The sequence below is a fragment of the Podarcis melisellensis genome (genome assembly GCF_964234715.1).
Source record: "Podarcis melisellensis genome assembly, chromosome: 14".
Classification (NCBI taxonomy): Eukaryota; Metazoa; Chordata; class Lepidosauria; order Squamata; family Lacertidae; genus Podarcis; species Podarcis melisellensis.
Genome location: NC_138546.1, coordinates 49,266,234 through 49,284,823, shown reverse-complemented (window position 1 = coordinate 49,284,823; position 18,590 = coordinate 49,266,234). Strand labels below are relative to the sequence as shown.

The 18,590-nt window shown below is 41.2% G+C and overlaps 1 protein-coding gene and 1 long non-coding RNA gene across 6 annotated transcripts in view; one reads left to right on the top strand and one right to left on the bottom strand.

Moving 5' to 3' along the window:
• The window catches only part of LOC309356375, a 34,523-nt gene extending 25,482 nt beyond the window's left edge, over positions 1–9,041 (top strand). The window contains exons 3-4 of the long non-coding RNA XR_014162734.1: positions 5,838–5,886; positions 8,025–9,041. This is a non-coding gene — a long non-coding RNA (uncharacterized lncRNA). The remainder of the gene's footprint in view (positions 1–5,837; positions 5,887–8,024) is intronic.
• The window catches only part of RORA (RAR related orphan receptor A), a gene marked incomplete at its 5' end in the record, with an annotated part of 352,476 nt that overhangs the window by 11,363 nt on the left and 322,523 nt on the right, over positions 1–18,590 (bottom strand). For all 5 annotated transcript variants that reach the window (XM_081887706.1, XM_081887708.1, XM_081887709.1 and 2 more), the window contains 4 exons: positions 440–572; positions 5,225–5,346; positions 9,053–9,448; positions 10,311–10,452. In XM_081887706.1, coding sequence (XP_081743832.1) covers positions 440–572; positions 5,225–5,346; positions 9,053–9,448; positions 10,311–10,452 — 793 coding nt within the window. The remainder of the gene's footprint in view (positions 1–439; positions 573–5,224; positions 5,347–9,052; positions 9,449–10,310; positions 10,453–18,590) is intronic.

Genomic DNA, 18,590 nt, shown 5'->3' with positions numbered 1-18,590 from the left:
ATTAAAACAAAATAACATATATGTGTCCGAATAGTTTGGTCTTAAAAATGTTTTTAAACATGTGCCAAAAAGAGTACATCAAAAGTGCCTGCCTAATGTCAACAACAACAACAACAACACTTTATCGGTATTAGTTCTCTTAGAGTGATTCTGGAATTAACTTTATTAATGAAGGAAATGTGAAGGCACATGGCTTACGTTCAAGCAACAGGCTATTCCTCTGACTTCTTCTACATTGCCCAACATTGGCCCATGACTGCCCAGGACTGAACTGTACAACTTGTTGGCAGTATGATTATGTAATGAACGAAGCATTAAACATGTTTAGGTGAGCCACAGTTTTGTGAAATACACTTTTTATAATGGAATTACAATGTTAATAAAATGTGCACTTGACATTTATTTTAAAGGGTTCAATTTTGCCCCCCAACCCACATACCTGCTTTTAAAAGCACAATTTGATCATTTTGACACAGTTCCATAAAGCCATCAATGCGCTTGGCAAACTCCACCACGTACTGTATTGCTTCTGTTATTTTCACGGCACACAATTGCCACATTACCTCCCTTTGCTGTTAAAGACAAAAAAGAGTGCTATTTCCAGACTTGCTAAACCTTCTTAAGGGAATAAGTTTGGTTTTTTAAAAGCAAAGCATTAATCATTAATCTGTGCAACTGATTGCCTTGTGATTTGCCTTGTGATTGTCTTGGGATTTGCATGTCAGGCTGTGTTCCCATTTTGTATTTCAATTTGTGATACGTGTGGTATGGCAATTCAAGGGGCTTATGGCAGTTTTATGCCTGCCTACAGTTTTTCTAATGCTATACTATACTATAGATATTAAAGGCGAGTGCTATAGAGAAATAATAACAATGACTAGTTTACATAAAATTTACAATTTATGTTTTAGTTTACAAATAGGCTCTAAGAATGACATTTTAATAGTAAAACTTATATTGGATGCTTGGGTAAAACTCTTGTTCATTTCAGTGAGAGTTCTGTCTAGAATTCTACAAAATGTAGAACATAGTAGCAAAATCCACACTCTGCTCAGCTTCTTATTTAAACATCAGAAGTTGTAAGTGGAATATGTTTTACAAGCATCCCTCCACTTACGTGCAATCAACTCATGTGCAACAGAGTATTTGCTTAGCACCAGGAACTAATTACTGGTAAATAATTCAATTCAAACCTGGAAATGGCAGGAGATAATTGGAGTGTCTTCATGGCTTGCGAAGAGACCCTCCCCGAAGCCTGAATACACTGGAGGCACAGCAGGGCTTTGTTATGCTGCTCAGCCTCCCCGCCTAAGAGCTGACGTGCAGAGTAGTGCAGCAGCAGCCACATTCCCACACACCCTCCTGCCTCCTGCTGGCCCTAGTTGTGAATATTTTTGGAATCAGTATGTTTGGTATGGATTGCAGAGAGGGCATTTAGAGTGTTTAGAGGGTGCTCCCCACTTCACACAATTTCACTTATGCACACGGGGCCCCAGATAAGTGGGGGGATGCCTGCATATTTATTACAACTCATGAATCATTAGCATATCTAATGTGTGCTTTGTGTTTTGAGATAAAATATTCCTTAATCCCACTGAACAATGTTTCTTTTACCAATATCTCTCTGTTGTCTCTAAAATTACATTTTGGGAATGTGCTCTGGTGATATCTGATGCAAAATATTTTTTACTCCCCCATTTGAGGTATAATAGATCTAAGGCATGACGGATCTTGTGACATTGCATTATTTATGCAAATATACAAAGCATTCAAAATTAGAAATAAACTCTACAGTGGTGCCCCACAAGACGAATGCCTTGCAAAACGAAAAACGCGCAAGACGAAAGGGTTTTTTGGTTTTTGCGTCGCTTCGCAAGATGAATTTCCCTATGGGCTTACTCCGCAAGACGAAAACGTCTTGCAAGTTTCTTCGCTTTTTTCCTAAAGCCGCTTGAAGAGGCGCAGTTGTGACGGACAGTGCTTCGCAAGACGAAAAACATCGCAAGACGAAAAGACTCGCGGAACGAATTAATTTCGTCTTGTGAGGCACCACTGTATATGGGTTTGAACCTTCAACAGAACTTAAATAGCAATGCTAACCATATGACGCTTTACTGCTTTTCTCCTTCCAAATTTGTCAGCGTATTCTCTTCTTCTATCATAATCATATAACATTATTATATAGGCTTCAGAACCATTTGCCCAGTGCTCCAAAGCATAGCTATAACAACACAGTAAACGAAGGCAAAGGACCAAACCACACAGGTGCATATTTGCTAAACACGCACTCACCATGTTGGCCATAAAGTAGAATGGGGGAGTTTGCTTTGATCACTAAATGGAATGTGAGGTGGTAAGAAGAAGGAAAGTCCATTTAGTGATAAACTTAGACACCCCCCAGTCCCACTTTACAGTCAAGCCGGCAGCGAGAGGTTGGCAAACACATTTACATCTGACATGGCCCAAGAGAATGTATTCCATCCACAAGAAGAATCACAACCCCTAGAGGCGAGCATGAGGAAACATAAATATACATATCAGACTGATAGCATTTTCTCTAGGGCAACAAATCAATACTTTGTAAGCAAATTATTACAACAGTAAGTTTTCAACTTACTCAGGGGTTGTGTTCTGGGGGTCACACCTAAAACCCAAAACTGCATATAGTCAAAACACATTGGGTGCAATGCAGGGTCCCCCAAATGCCTCCCACTTTCCGTACTTACTCACTTCCCAAACATGTAAAGCTGAACGCACACAAGTTAAATGCCCATAGGTTGTGGGCTTACTGCATTCATGACTGGACAAGTGATGAGGGTTTTTTTTAATAGAAAACATCTACCTCTGGAATGAAACCTTAGGGCTTAGTATAACAAGTATAGTGAATTGATCTTAATTTATTTAAAGATACAGAAAAGTAATAATTAATTTCCACTACAGTTTTGCATTTGGGCTCTAAATGATTAAAAACAACCTCTTTATACAACCCTTGAGTATTTTTCAGGCGAATACGTAACTAGGGGACATTTTTTAAAATCTCCTTCAGCTGAGTAGTGCAGACAATTTTGTTTCATCAGGCATTTGACTTATTTTAATTATTCTCCTAATATTTTTGGTGTATTGTCTTTGAAAAATTGTTTTTAAGTCACCTTTCTGGGGGTGGGGAGGGTTAAGAATATAATAGAAACCCTGCCAGGTCAAAGCTAGCTAGTCTGTCATTCTGTGTTCGCAGGGACCAAGCAGATACCCATGGGAAGACCACAAAGATGACGTGGGACCAATAGCTCTTTTCCAGCATTTGGTACTCAGAGATTTACTCTGATCCCGGAAGCAGCTCACAGACATAGTGATTAGTATCTGTTAATAGCCACACCCTCCATGAATTTCTTTAAACCCTTTTTGAAACTGTCCAGGCCATCACTATATCCTGTGGTAGCCAACTCCACAGTTTAACTATGCATTATGCAAATAAGTACTTCCTTCTGTCCTGAATCTCCCCATGTTGTTGCTGAAAGGAGGTGTATACACTTTGAAAATAAAACACACCTTCACTTATCCATGATTTAGCCAGAAATAGTTATAAAAATAATGCTAATTTCTGAAGTGTTTTCATATGCCTATGAAAGAGATGAAATAAATATAGAATTGAAAAGTACCTTGAAGGTATAAAAAGTAAAGGGACCCCTGACCATTAGGTCCAGTCATGACGGACTCTGGGGTTGCGGCACTCATCTCGCTTTACTGGCCGAGGGAGCCGGTGTACAGCTTCCGGGTCATGTGGCCAGCAGAGCAGCGCACAGAAACGCCGTTTACCTTCCCGCTGGAGCGGTACCTGTTTATCTACTTGCACTTTGAGGTGCTGTCGAACTGCTAGGTTAGCAGGAGCAGGGACCGAGCAACGGGAGCTCACCCCATCATGGGGATTCAAACCACCAACCTTCTGATTGGCAAGCCCAAGGCTCTGTGGTTTAACCCACAGCACCACCCGGGTCCCTCAACAGACCCTTGATTGAGGACAAAGGTGAACATAAAGCTTCAAACCAGCATAAGCATTCTGTGAGAACTTTTCGCCCACCTTCAGATACTTTGGGAGGTGGAACAACTTCAAAATCCACGCAGAGTTGAGGTTAAAGGACAGCAACATTGTGGAGATATTTGGGGAGTTGATGTTTGTGACCAGAAGGGGTACATTTACATGTAATGTCGAATCATGTTTGGGCATTATGTAAATGAGTGTGGAGGAGGCTCATGTATAGCAATTAGTAACTTCTGGTCTTGTCTGCCTGTTCAGATGAAATAAGGATTGGAAATTGGTAATGGCTGCATGAAAGAGGAGCTAGCTGCATGTGAGCCAGAGGCTTCTCCACACCTATTCACGTGATACCAAACTCTGGCACCTGAATAAACTCTTACAGCTTTACACCAGCTCAGGTAATACTTTTGTGGACTATAGATGCTATCTCCATCCACCAAAAATTCTTCCTGGGAAACAGTTGGGAGTAACAAATTACTTGCCTGCCCTCCCCACTGCTTCCCACCATCACAGGGAGAACTGAAGTAGAGGCAGCTCCCCGTTTACACACGTTCAATATGTGTGCGATCGTATATATGTACATCGCGCCGAATCCGGAAGTGACCCAGAAATGTCATAAATGTCTGAAATGTCACTAAAAGGGCAGGGTGGGGCGGAACACGGTGTTTGCAGGCTTTTTCAATAGGGTTCAATTATAATTGATTTCACTGACGCACGTCATAATCCCACATAAACAGGAGGCTGCCTGTACTGAATCTGGAGATACTATGGTTATTCAAACATAGGATCTCCTTAGACCTCGAGAGATTCTAATGGTTTCGTAGTTTGTTTCTCCCAGTGATGAAGAAACAAACACAACACCTGTTATTGATCTCTTGCTGCGGTGGGTAGAGGAAGTGTAAAAATAGGCCCTTTCTTTCAAGGAAGCCTAAACAGGACGCTGGTTATCCTGAGGCTCAAACAACATGTGGTGTTGCATGAATCTTTTAAGAACCCAAAAAACTAAACAGTAACCACTAGGGGGGGTATGTTGGAAATAGGCAGTACAACTCACTACACACACACACACACGACAATCATTTAAAACTGATTCACAGATTGCACAAAATGCTGTAGTCCAAGAAGTGTTTCAGAATGGGCAATTAAAAAACCGCTGTGTGCTATTTTAGCATGTTAAATATTGATAAATACCTTGCTCTGGTAGTTCTCAATTTCTTCCTGTAGAAAAGTTTGCCACGTTATTTGCTGCAACTCCTCCCTCAAGTACTGGCAAGTTTCCATGTGTGATTTGGAAATGTTCTGTGCGAGATGTTCTAAAACAGAATGAGCAAGAAGTGGCATGCATTTTTAAAAAAGGCCATCCTCAACTTTCATTGTACATGTTCTGTCTAGCCAATCATTAAGTTATAGATGTTTTCAACACTAAATTTGTACAGTGTTGAAATGGGATTCTAACACCCATTTCCATTTCCTTTTATTTCCATTTTTTAAAATTATCACTGATTCTCACCCCTGTAGGGGAGTGGTTACTAGATTTGATCTGGATTCTCAGGAAATTATATTGGCTAAGTCAGTCTCTCAGCCTCAACAAATGAACATAGAAAGCCGCCTTATTCAAGAGTCAGATGATTGGTTTATCTAACCCAGCACTGGCAGTTCTGCCTTGGGGTGTTCCAACTAAGTGTTCAGAATGGAATTTCCATGCTTTGTTTACTTGATGTTTTAAGGGCGTACACATGATGCTATCATTCAATCATCATCCTGTATTTTCCCTATTTTTTTCCTGTTTTTTCTCAAACTGCAGAAAGTCTGCCTTTTTAAAAAGTGAACTGGAAGAAGCAGAAGCTCCACAGGTGAAGATACTTTCTAGCACCACACTCCCAACTTTTTTATATGGGCATTTATATGGGCAATGAGTTTATGGGGAAATGAACAAATTAATCATAACAATTGCGGTGGATGACATTTTTTTAAACTTTTGTTTTTTTAAAAAATATTTTGGTTACCACTCAAAAGCTTCTCCATCTCTATTTTCTGAAAATGAAAGAAGTGTGTAGTGCTTTAGCACCTTCTCTTTCATAAAAAAGCTGGGAAATTGTTTAGAATTTGTTTTTAAGGCTCATAAAATGGCACCCACCACACAGGTTATAGTGAATGTATGCTGAGCTGCAGGTGACCCTTTTCAGAGCTGCAATATTCTCTCCACTTGAGTGGCCAGAACATAATGTGATGCACAATATGGCAAATAGTGTGGAAAGGCAGCTGCGATTCTGCTCATAGCTTACAATGGAAGAACAATGAATGGGTAGCACTTTGGGCCACTTGTCTAAAGCAGCCTCTCCAAGGTCTCAGTATCCCCCCCCCCCAGCACCAACTACTAGAAACTATTTTAACTTGAAATTCCAAGGCAAAATTTCCAGTTTTAGAAACTATGTGTTCTACTATAAGTTTTGAGTAATGGTCCCTGCTCAATTCAAAAGGCACTTCACTCAAAGGGTTATTGTGATACTTTAAATATTTTCACACCTATCTGCTATTATCTCATTCAATTTTTCTTTGGAAGTCATTCTATGCAGCCGAAACACCAAAGAGTCTTGTGGCACCTTGAAGAGATGGGTCCATGTATGATATGAAATGTCAAACATAGGTTTGAATTCTGATTTCTAACTGGAGTCAGCGATTTTTTTGCATATATATATATATAGCATCCAGATGTCTGGGCCAATTAGCCAACCTGGTCAGGGATGATGAGAGTTGTTCATAACATGGAGCTGGGAAAGGCACTTTTATATCAACTGTTTCTGGGTAAATAAAAAAGCTTTTTGACACATTACTAAATATTTAATGAAACGAGGGCACAAACCTCTATAATTATCATTGCAACAAATCAATGTTTGTTTACTGAAGAAAGTCCTCACAGTTTTCTACACATGCTAGACATGAACAAGTGCACTTTTGAGGAAAGCACTCATTAATAAAGATCTGTGAACATACAGTGATCTATCATTTCTTGAAGATAAAATCCATCTGTGTAATATGGATGGATAGGAATTCACAGTGCTTTCAGTTTTTATAGACTGGGCTTTTAGTAATTTTCAAAAGTTTTTTCCTATATTTCAAAAATGATATGGAGGTATAGGCTAACGAAGAACATGTACTATATTTCCTTGAATGTAATGCACACCTTTTTTGGGCCAAATTACGTTGTGAAAATTAGGGTTGCGAAAATTAGGGTGCCCATTAGATTTGATGGCGTATTTACATTTACCAGCAAATACTTTATGGTTTCAAGGTTTTGAAAATTGAGGTGCATATTAGATTTGCTGGGGCATTCGATTCACGTAAATAAGGTACTTCCATATAAGATCTCTCGTGCCTACTAACTGTTTCTTTTATTTTCATCCCACAATATGTGAAATAAGATTTCATTTTAGTGTGGAATAGGAGAGTGCTACTGCTACCTTGATAGCAAAAAAGAAAAAGAAAAGCACAAAAGAGGGATGGGTTGGTAAACTCTCCACTGCTCGTCATGCACAAGTTGTTATTAAGGTTCTTTTCATACATGACAGATCCTCTTCACAACTCCCGACAAAGTGGACTTCCTTTAGCTGTTACTTTGAGAGAGAACCACATCTAACTCGTCCTCAGCACGTACTAGATAACTGACACCACAAATGGAGAAAACACAGTTTTGAGTTACCCAGATTTACCCTGGTGAGTTGCCAGTTCTGGAGCTCTTAAGGGTAGCAGACAGACAGATCTAAATTTCTGGAGTGCAATTCTTTCCAAAGTTTTTATGTGCAAGCCCAAGTAAATGAATAGGAGCTGTGCAGGAGTACAACAGTAAGTTACGCCTCATTTTAGTAGGAGAAATATTTAGATTTTTCACATGAGATCCCAAATAGTCTTGGGCTGATGCTTGTTTCTGTTACCAGTGTTTTACATTTCATTGCCATTTAACTTATTTTCTTCTGATTTACACTCTTGGCAGGTATATGCCACCTGAATATCACAGTTCATGCATCTGATAAAATGGACTTCAGTCCATGAAAGCATGTGCTGCAAAGAATTTATTATTCTTTAATGTGTCAAAACACTTTTTGTTACTTGGTAAGTTAGCCCTCTTTATAAAATTATTACTTCCCAATTAAACATGTGCTTTACATCATTGTTCAGCTATATACTGAGGCTGGCTATTTATTAACTAAATTAATGAATAAATACTGTATGCTCTGGTCACCTATGTGTGGAAAATCATTATACTGTAATCAAGTGCAAAATTCATGTAACTTACCATTGTTTAGTACAGTCTTGCAGATAAACAATATACCAGCCTTGCTAATTTACACAAACTTTGTAATGGGTGTCTGTGATCCAGACCCAGATCTAGCATAGTATAGAACAGTCTTTCTCAACCGTGGATCCCGAGAGGTTCCTGAATTACAACACCTAGCATCCCTGATCACTGTCCATGCTGGTTAGGAATGATGGGAGTTGCAGTCCAACAACATCTAGGGACCCCAGGTTGAAATAGGCTAGAACAGCAGTTAGACTGCTGAACAAGGATAAGAGAGGCCAGGATTAAAATCCCCACTCCAGCCATCAGGTTCACTGGATATACTTGGGCCAGGCACTCTCTCACAGTCTAGCCTACCTCACAGGGTTGTTGCCAAGGATAAATGAGACAGTCCTTGAAGGAAAGGCAGAATAGGAATGGAAATAATAAATACAATAAAAAAAAACCTGTTAATCATCTTAGGTGACTGACTAACAGCAAGTCTGGTTTATTGGAATTCAGACTTAGACCAAGATTATGGACTTGATGAGCCCCATCAGTGCTGCCTTAGTCAAGGGGGCAATGCACTTCCGGAAAGAGCAGCCCTCATAGTTACAGCCATACACAAAACACAAAAGGTGGCATGTGGTTTCAGTGATGAAGAGCCACAAAGTCATTGTTCTTAATCCAAAGGATAGTTACTACAGCAACTACATGGAAATTTCCCCCTCTTTTGTTATTACCTAATTCTGCCATGGACACAGTAGGAGAAGTCTCTCCGTTTGTAAAAGAGCAATAAGGAAAGAAGCCCGATGCAGGTGTGTAGTCACATATCGGTTCTGGTTTGATTCCATTAATATCAAGCCCCGACTGATCTGGAGAAGGCTGTATGTCTAAGTAGAAGCTGCTAACGGCAGAGTCTGCTTTGCTACCTTCAGGGGTATGCCCATCAATGTAATTACTGAGGTCATCATGCAGTTCTGTGAGCCCATTGGTAGTGATACTGTATGTTGGCGTCAATGGCTCTGCCTCGCCCGGTTGCTGTTGGTGATCTCGCTGTTGTTGCTGCATCCGGTGTTTCTGCACTTCTGCATACAAGCTGTCCCTCTGCTTTTTTGACATTCGACCAAACTTTACAGCTGAAATATATCCATAAGCAATATATTTTATCACCACCAGCTGCAGCAGTAAAATGCTATGCTAGGACACATCATATGTAAGTCTAGGGCAGCTACTAAGCAGTTCACAACATCACTACAACACACTTTTGCTTGATCCTACAGGTGAAGTCAAATATCAGAAGGTGAGAAGTTAGGTATTATCCTATTGGGTCAGCCTCTTGAATAAATAAGTCATGTGTAATATACTTAGGGCATGTATGAGCAATAGAAGAATTTAAGGAGATGGCTTTTAGGCAAACAGTCATCAGAAGGGCAATTTTAATAAGAAAAATAATGAACATGATTAGATTTCAAACATAGGGGGGAATATATTTAATTTCCATAATAGTCTGCAAAATGCAGAGTTTCTTTTACTTAAGAGAAGTTATAACTTTGATGTTGGCCTGTCATCCAAGAGAAGAGTATTTAACCCTTCCTGTGGCGACACTGACATCTCTTAGCAGCAGGATTTCATAGTCTCTGTACCAGTAATGGGGGAGGAAGGAGGTGGAGGGAATATAAAGATTGGTTGGAGGAAGAAAAATACAGGACACCCATAATGTTGTATGAATGGAATAAGGAATGTGAAAGAAAATTAAAGTAGAGCTGGCCTAGTGACACCAGTAAGAAAGGCAGGCATTTGCTCTGTGTGTCGTGTGACTGTGTAAGCAGCAGCAAAACAAAACCCTGGAAGCCACCAGCTGCATCAGTCCAAAGTAAATTCAGTGACTTATGAGGCACAGTATATTTCAAGACAAATATTTTAAGAATGGGATGAGCAAGCAGAAAGCTAAGGAGTGTCGCACATACAAGACAGCTGACCTGAACTAGCAAAGCTCACCATCTCGAGACATCCCCACAGCAAGGCATTTCTGTAAACGACAGTGTTGGCAACGGTTTCTACTGGTTCGATCAATTAAACAGTTCTTCTGTCGGGGACAGGAATAGGTGGCGTTACTTTGCTGACTCCTCCTGAAAAAGCCCTGTAGCACAATGACAAAAGGCAAGGGGAAGATTTATCGATGGCTGAATCCAAAGTGGTCGCACACGACAATTGCACTGAAAGGACACCTTGCTTCAGCTAAACTCTTATCGTCAGAGAAAACTACCATAATCAAGAGTATATTTTTGATTCCATTTTGTTACAAAATATAAAATACTTCACAATGTATGATTATATATTTGAATAGGTTCAGTAATAAAAATTATTTCAAATGCATTTTATATATAAATATGTAGCAATCATATTAGAAAAATTTAGGGCATTTCAGCTGTATCCAAATGAGGACTGGAGAACCCGTATATTTTCTCAACTGAATGTCTCCAAGTGCTTGATGAGAAATCACAGTTTTTAAGAGATGAAAGTGATTTAAAGAGGCATTGCTTCCCATTGTATACACACAATTGCCCCAAAATGACTCTGTAGGACTTTGAAACTATACAAACAGCAGCAATGTAAGAGAGGCAAAGCAGAGCTAAGCTTACACACAACACTGCTTCTTCCTCTTCCCTGTCATGCTGCTGTTAGCAAAGTCACTTAAAATAACGCAGATGGAGTCCAGAGAGAAGTCCTTATGGAAGAAACTTAACAAAATGCTGTATAATTTGAGGAGAAACACAGAGGTTTGGTCTCTCTTCCCTCAGGCCGCCTACATAGCAGGAAGACATATTCAACTCAAAATACTGAGGATCAGCTGCCTCAGAACTACGCATCTTGTTACTGCAGTCAGGATCATGCCACTGACTGGTTGCTAATTGACATCTCTCCCTGTCCCACTCATGGCTAGTTGCCTGTAAGTAACCCTTAGGTTGCACACTGAATGATCTCTGCTGTTGCATTTCCAGCAGTTGCTTTCTCCCTCCTTGCCCACAGCTACCACAAAACAGCTGGCCTTCTGGATCATTTTCCTGAGGGCCACACACCTCCTTCAGACACGGCTCGCTCAGCCCAAAGGACAGGCTCCTAAGCATATCCAGCCTTAGGGGTGGTGGACTCTGAGGATCAGGGGAGAAATGCAGTGGCGTAGCGTGGGTTGTCAGCACCCGGGGCAAGGCAAGTAATTTGCACCCCCTAACCCGTGGATTTGTGCCCCCTAACCCGTGGATTTGCGCCCCCTAACCCTAACCCCCAGATGTTGCGCCCGGTGCGGCTGGCCCCCCCTGCACCCCCCACACTACGCCACTGGAGAAATGAACTGACTTGTGAAAGGTCAAATCCAGCGACAGCCACAACATTGTTTTCACTACCAGAGCTGAGAGCAAAACCAAATTTGATTGGGACTGGCAAATATCTGACCAATTTAAAGGTATTGTGTTTTCGTTTATGCAACTATAAATACTGAAAACATGGTATGAATGACACACAAATCAGCAGTGGTTTAGGTTGGAAAAAATACACACCGATAATGCCCCCAACAGATTAAATCTTACAAAGTGTGCCTTTCATTTCCTAGTCAGTCTGAATGAACAATTTCTACAAAAAGCTAAATTTAATGGCATTAATGGGAGTTTTCATAAAACCTATTAATAGCATCAGTGAAGTGTTCTATTTAGTTTCCTTCCTCAAAGAAGAAATAAATAAATGTTCATCCATGTCTTGTGAGTGGCAGTTAATGCTCCTCTCACCACTGGTTTCTGAGCCTGCCAGAAACTTGAACTACTAAGCTCATATTTTGTCTTTTGACAATTTTCATTTAATGAATTGATTCCTACAGTTCATTAACATGCCCACTTCTGTATACACATATGTCTTAATTAGCTGCTCATTGGCTGTTTAATTACAAGAAAACAGCTGACAGCTGCCTTGTTGCATCCTAATGACAGACACTCTGGAAGGGATACACACCAGTCTGTGACAGCAAAGATTTATTCATAATACCATGATTTATTGCTAACACTTACACATTTCCACGTATCATTACACTTTGCAATATTCTAGTAATTGCCAATTAGGAATCAGAGGATTGGTCTCCCCTGGCCACCCCCACCCCCCCATACCCTCTCATTCTTTTGCATTTTGTAAACTGAACTCACTGAATTTATTTTTAAAACAAACAAAAATAAAAAACACACACATTCTGACTGTAGAAATCTGGGTTTTTGCTCTCATAAATTTGGGATTATATAGCAAATAGTTTTTAAGTATTTTACTCAGAATCCTTGATTCCAGGTGGGTGGAACACCAGTGACTGTTTATTGCTATGATTCTGGAGCAGTTTGCTTCAGTTTTGAGTGGTCTTACTATTTTTACGAGTATCCTAGCTTTTGTCAGGCATTCAATATGTTTATGTGAAAGGGCTGTGAAGGGTTGTATGCATACAGAGAGATCTAGGGGTTAGGACTAGGCTGTCTGTCAGAGCCCCTTCACACATGCAAGAACGCCTGAAGAGGACTCCTGTGGTTCACTATTGTGAGTTTAACCTTTACAAAGCAAGACTGCATATTTAAGTAATATCTTAATGTTTTGATAGTTAAGATAGCCAAACAAACAAGCAAAGTATGCACTCTTACTTAAGAGAATAATTAGCGCCTTCCTGGATCAGACCAAAGGCAGTAACTGCTCCATCGTCTTCTCACTTTCCCACCCAGCTGAGTGGCTGGTTTATTGTGACACGAATCTCTGTAGGCAATAGCCCGGCTGAAAGTTCCATGCAGCAGATGGGCCAGGTAGGTTGCCTGTGCATCTCTTATTCTTAATCCCCTTTATCCCGTGGAGCACTATCCATCAAATCAATATCCGTGGGATTGAAACCCCCAACTGGAAGAGCATCTTTTCCCTGGCATGATTGTTGCCATAGACCAAATTCCAGGCATGTTTGCAAACCATGCAAACAACAGACCTCCCAAGTGAAATGCAGCAAAAAAACTATTTTACTGCCACAGAAGTCTAATAAGGGCAGTCCTCCTTGCCAGAAGAAATGGAGCATGTTTTCAAATACCAAATAAAAAAAATCAGTATGAACAGTGAATGTGTAATGCACCAAACTTCTAGAAAGTAATTCAATGGTTCCCAATTAGGGGTGCAACTATTTTTTGTCATTTTTGCATGGTAATATCACAAATTTTATAATCCGTTTTACCACTGTGCGATTTTTCAATATTGGCAAAAATCAGTTTTGAAATCACACCTCAGTAACAATTTTGACCCGGCAATACACAGGAATATATCGCTTCTCATGTGAGGGGGAACAGGGCAGCTGATTTCAAGGCACCGTCGATATTGCACAATGATCTCAGCCAGATCTGAGCTGCCTTCCCTCGCTGAGGTCACTTCAAGGCACTGTAGCACTACCTTCTCCTGGAGAGCAGCAGCAGCAGCCACAATGGATGTGCATCTTCACTGGCTGCCACCACTGGCTGCCCAGCTGCCTATCCCCCCCAAAAAACCATGTTGTGGAGGTGACTCCGCTCACCCCCCCAAAAAAATATATCTGTGGCTGCTCCTTCCCTCTTCCCCACACCTGATCTCAAATTTCAGACACTGTGATATAACGGAATATTGCGATGTTTAGCTGCTGGTATATCACAATGTTGAAAATGAGGTATTGCTCAGCCCTAGTCTGTTTTTAGTATACCTAAAATCCTTTGCTTATTAGGGGCTACCCCACATTTTGTTCAAAAAATTGTTTTGCAGACGTAACTACTATAGAGTCAGCAGTGTAGTAAGCTGCTGGGGCACGGGGCAGGGCGTGCCGCCCATGGAGACGGGGCAAGCTGGGGCAGCGCTGCTGAGCGGCAGTGTGCATGTAGTCTCCCTCCAGCAGGAGGGTGCCTGCGGCGAGTGCCACGGTGTGGCAGCTCTGGCCCCTGCAATCACTCGGCTGAGAGGGAGGTGGCAGGTGAACGCAAGCCCCACACTGCTTTTTTGGGCAGCGTGGTGCCTGCAGACGCCGCAGCCACCACATCACCCCCAGGAGAGGGGTGTGCTGCAGGTCCAGCGCTGCTTGCAGGGCCAGCACATGACAGTTGTATCCTTCTCAGCCACCCTCTAGCAGCTGGTGGAGGGACGCAGGAGCTCAGCGCACTAAGAGCCAGCCCTGGGCCGTGCTGCTTTAGGGAGCGGTGTGCCGGGCTCTGGGGTGCTTGGACTTGTGCTTCACTTTGGGCTCCAGTCTGCTACCCCCAGGATAAGTGCCGCCCAGGGTTCCCCCGCCCCCCCCGCCCCCTAGCTATGCTAGGGCATAGAGTTATCAAATTTTTCAAAAGTAGGGGGTCCATAGCTTGGCTTTTGAAAAATAGGGGGTCCTCAGTAATTCGCTAATTGGAAAACACTGATCTAACCTATGTAGCCAGGACCTGATAGACTTGATAGACTTGCTGTGATTGACATGGTGAATAACAAGCACACACCCCCACGCCCCACATACAATCCTGCACATCTATAATGCACTAGACCACGGGAAGCATTAAAGTCTGTGGAAGTCTTGCCAGGGGAAGGCTGGAGCAGGGAAGCAACAGCGCTGTGATAACAGGGGACTCCGGTTCAGAAATAAGTTTCAGGAGAGCAGTGAGGGAACAGACTAGTCCAGGTGGTGAGGCTCCTGGGAAAACAGGAATCAAGGAAGAGGCCGAGGGCCTTACTCCACAGCACATTAATGATGGGCTTAGTCAGTTTTTTTATTATTTGTTACCATTGGCCATCACAATATAAATCAGTCCAAGAGTATATTAAACATAAATTTTTAGAGCTGCAAATTGCATTTAAAATGGCAAAGCTCCCAAAATCATTTGGACCTTTAAATAAACCCTTGGCAATGAACATTTTTAGTCTTATGAGGTCAAGATAAGTAGTACATAATCTTCTTGCTGCTCATGCACATAAAGCTGCCCTATAGGTAGCTAGATCTACATCAGTCCCAAATCATCTCATTTTGAAATCATCATGACTGACTTAGAAAACTTTGTAACTTTGAAATGAATAGTGAAATCTGTCCCTAGGTGAACTGTATAAAAGGCAGTACAGGATATGCAATTTATTTAATGTGGCTTGATCAGCATACGTATCTTCTGGTCATCTTCTGGTCTGTTAAAGAATTTACTAGTCAGATATTTAAATTCTAAGCTGAGTAAAACACATGTCTAACAGGAAGAAAAGTTATTTCCAGCAGATAAGCAGCCCTTTTATAGCTGGATTTAATTTTAATATGCCAGTTTGACTTCAAATATATGCAGACTTTTAAAGTCCATTTCGGCATCTTCAGCAAAAATTGCATTACTGATCTTCAAGTCATCAATGTCCTAAGATGACCTTACAGGGGGAACTGCATAACTCAATATCAAACTGCTACAACATGCGCAGTCTTCTCTATGCTACAGTTCTAAATGTGATTAGCAACCATGTTATGGTTTAAAACAATTAAATACCAGGTGTGGAAGTGGGAGAGCAATCGCAGCACAACAGGGAATTAGAAGCCTTCCCTCTCAGCGAAAATCCCCCTATCCAGCAGCAATTAGCATTAAAACAAGCATTCCACTGATCAGATAAAGGCAGCGGCAGGCTGGAAGTGGCGGAAACCGTGAAGCTTACCGTCCTTTGGCAGAAGAACCTTTTCCTGCCATAATGCCTAAAAATTTGCACAGGAACACACCAAAAGCAGCAGAACAGAAACAGACAGGAGGATGTACAACATTTTAAACAAACAAAATCTGGGTTCTCATTGTGTAAGTTGCAGTTAATTTTGTAAATTAAGCTGCAAATTTGTTTTATTCGCCTCTGCTGGAAAATATATATTTAATGTGTATTTTTGGTGTTTTTAATTGTAATCATGCATTTTAATATTGTATTTCATCACATTTTGTAAGCTCATAGAATCATAGAGTTGGAAGAGACCACAAGGGCCATCGAGTCCAACCCCCTGCCAAGCAGGAAACACCATCAGAGCACTCCTGACATATGGTTGTCAAGCCTCTGCTTAAAGACCTCCAAAGAAGGAGACTCCACCACACTCCTTGGCAGCAAATTCCACTGTCGAACAGCTCTTACTGTCAGGAAGTTCTTCCTAATGTTTAGGTGGAATCTTCTTTCTTGCAGTTTGGATCCATTGCTCCGTGTCCGCTTCTCTGGAGCAGCAGAAAACAACCTTTCTCCCTCCTCTATGTGACATCCTTTTATATATTTGAACATGGCTATCATATCACCCCTTAACCTCCAAGGAATGTGTGTTGAAGGATGGCTGTACAAGTAGTAATAAAGTATTTTATTTTATTTTATTTTATTTTATTTAGTCAAAGATATGACTGGGACAAACCTTGTTATGTTGAGTTCGCATTTTGCACAATTTGTATACGGTGTCTGTTTGATAATGTGTGGTTTGCTATGCCTAATAAAGGATCTTGATTGATTGAGGGGTTTTTTAAAAAGGTGCTACAAGGAGCAACAAAAGCACTGAAGGTCTTTACACATTTTGAGCAAATTTGTCAATGAAGAAACCTGCCAATTCAAAAATTATTTTCCCTATGGAATGTGAATTTGACCCGGCAGGGCCCCCCAGAGACACAGTTTCGCAGGCCGGTGGAAATCACGGACAGACTGTAAGAATGTTGTTTACGGAGGTGTGGAAATGGCGTCTGTCCTTTACGTGATATGGTTCCTGGAGAGTGTAAAATCCACACAGGACATGTTTGTTTTCAACCCTTGTGAAGATTATCAGAGATCTCAAAGAAAGGAATATATGATTACAACAAGAAGTAAAAAAATTGGCTGTATAATTTGGAACTAATGTGATTTGGAATTAATGTGATTCGATTGGCCTGTTAATAAAAGTTATTTATAAAAAAAATTCAAAAATTATTTTCCCATGGTTATTTCCGTTAGTATAGCAATTAACTCGTACCACATTGGGAAGCAGAATGGCTTCAATAAATCTTTAGTTATTGCAGGAATATGAGATGGATTGTGGAAAATGAAATCTATGTGGACTTAGGAATATGATTGAACTGCTCTCCAGTGGTCATGAAAGTGTCAGCCAAACAAGCCTGAAGAAGATATTCCATAACCAAGACCACCACTGAAGGTCCCTGGGAATGAGGGGGTGCCCTGAGAAGGATCTTGCTTTTGGGTGTATTCATAGAATATAATCATAGAATTGTAGAGTTGGAAGGGACCCCAAGAGTCATCTAGTCAAACTCCCTGCAATGCCTCTGCTTAAAAACCTCCAATGAAGGAGAGCTCACAGCCTTCCGAAGGAGGCCGTTTCACTGTCAAACACCTCTTACTGTCAGAAAGTTCTTCTTTCCTGTAACTTGAATCCATTGGTTCCAGTCCTGCCCTCCACAGTGGGAGAAAACAAGTTTCACAGACTTTCAAGTACCCAGGTCTCAAACACATGTAGGATCTTCTTTTGTATTAGAGAGCATTGTCTGAGGAGGTACTAGTAAATATCGTACCATGTTTTTTACCAGACAGACCACAACTGCAGGATTGCATGCCTTCTTGAAAGCAGTTCCAGACTTAGATTACCAGAAACCTGTCTGGAGCAAAGGGGAGGTGGGTGCCCCCAAATATTAAAGCCCCCTTATGTGCGTGGATTTTATCTCCCTAAGATATAAATTGTAGATATGTACAATACAGTGGTGCCTCACAAGACGAAATTAATTCGTTCCGCGAGTCTTTTCGTCTTGCGATGTTTTTCATCTTGCGAAGCACGGTCTGTCGCAACTGCGCCTCTTCAAGCGGCTTTAGGAAAAAAGCGAACAAACTCGCAAGATGTTTTCGTCTTGCAAAGCAAGCCCATAGGGAAATTCGTCTAGCGAAGCGACGCAAAAAACGAAAAACCCTTTCATCTTGCGGGTTTTTCGTTTTGCGAGGCATTCATCTTGCGGGGCACCACTGTAGTCCTGCATAGTCTTCAACTGAGAGTTTTGCTTCTGTGCAAAGGCTTAATAGTAGTAAAAGCAGGAGAGGGGGGAGGAATCTTCATAGGAAAGCTCCTGAATTTGTATTTGGCTCTGTGCTCTCCATATCCTTTTTATAAAGGAAGAAATACAGAAATGGTCAGTACTGTTTGCATAGTTTTTAAGAAGCGAAACTCACAGGACCAAATGTTACTGAAATCTCTTCCTGGAGAGAGCACAAGATGGAAAAATCACAACACTGTAGGAGAACATGAGCCAGTGAAGCCCC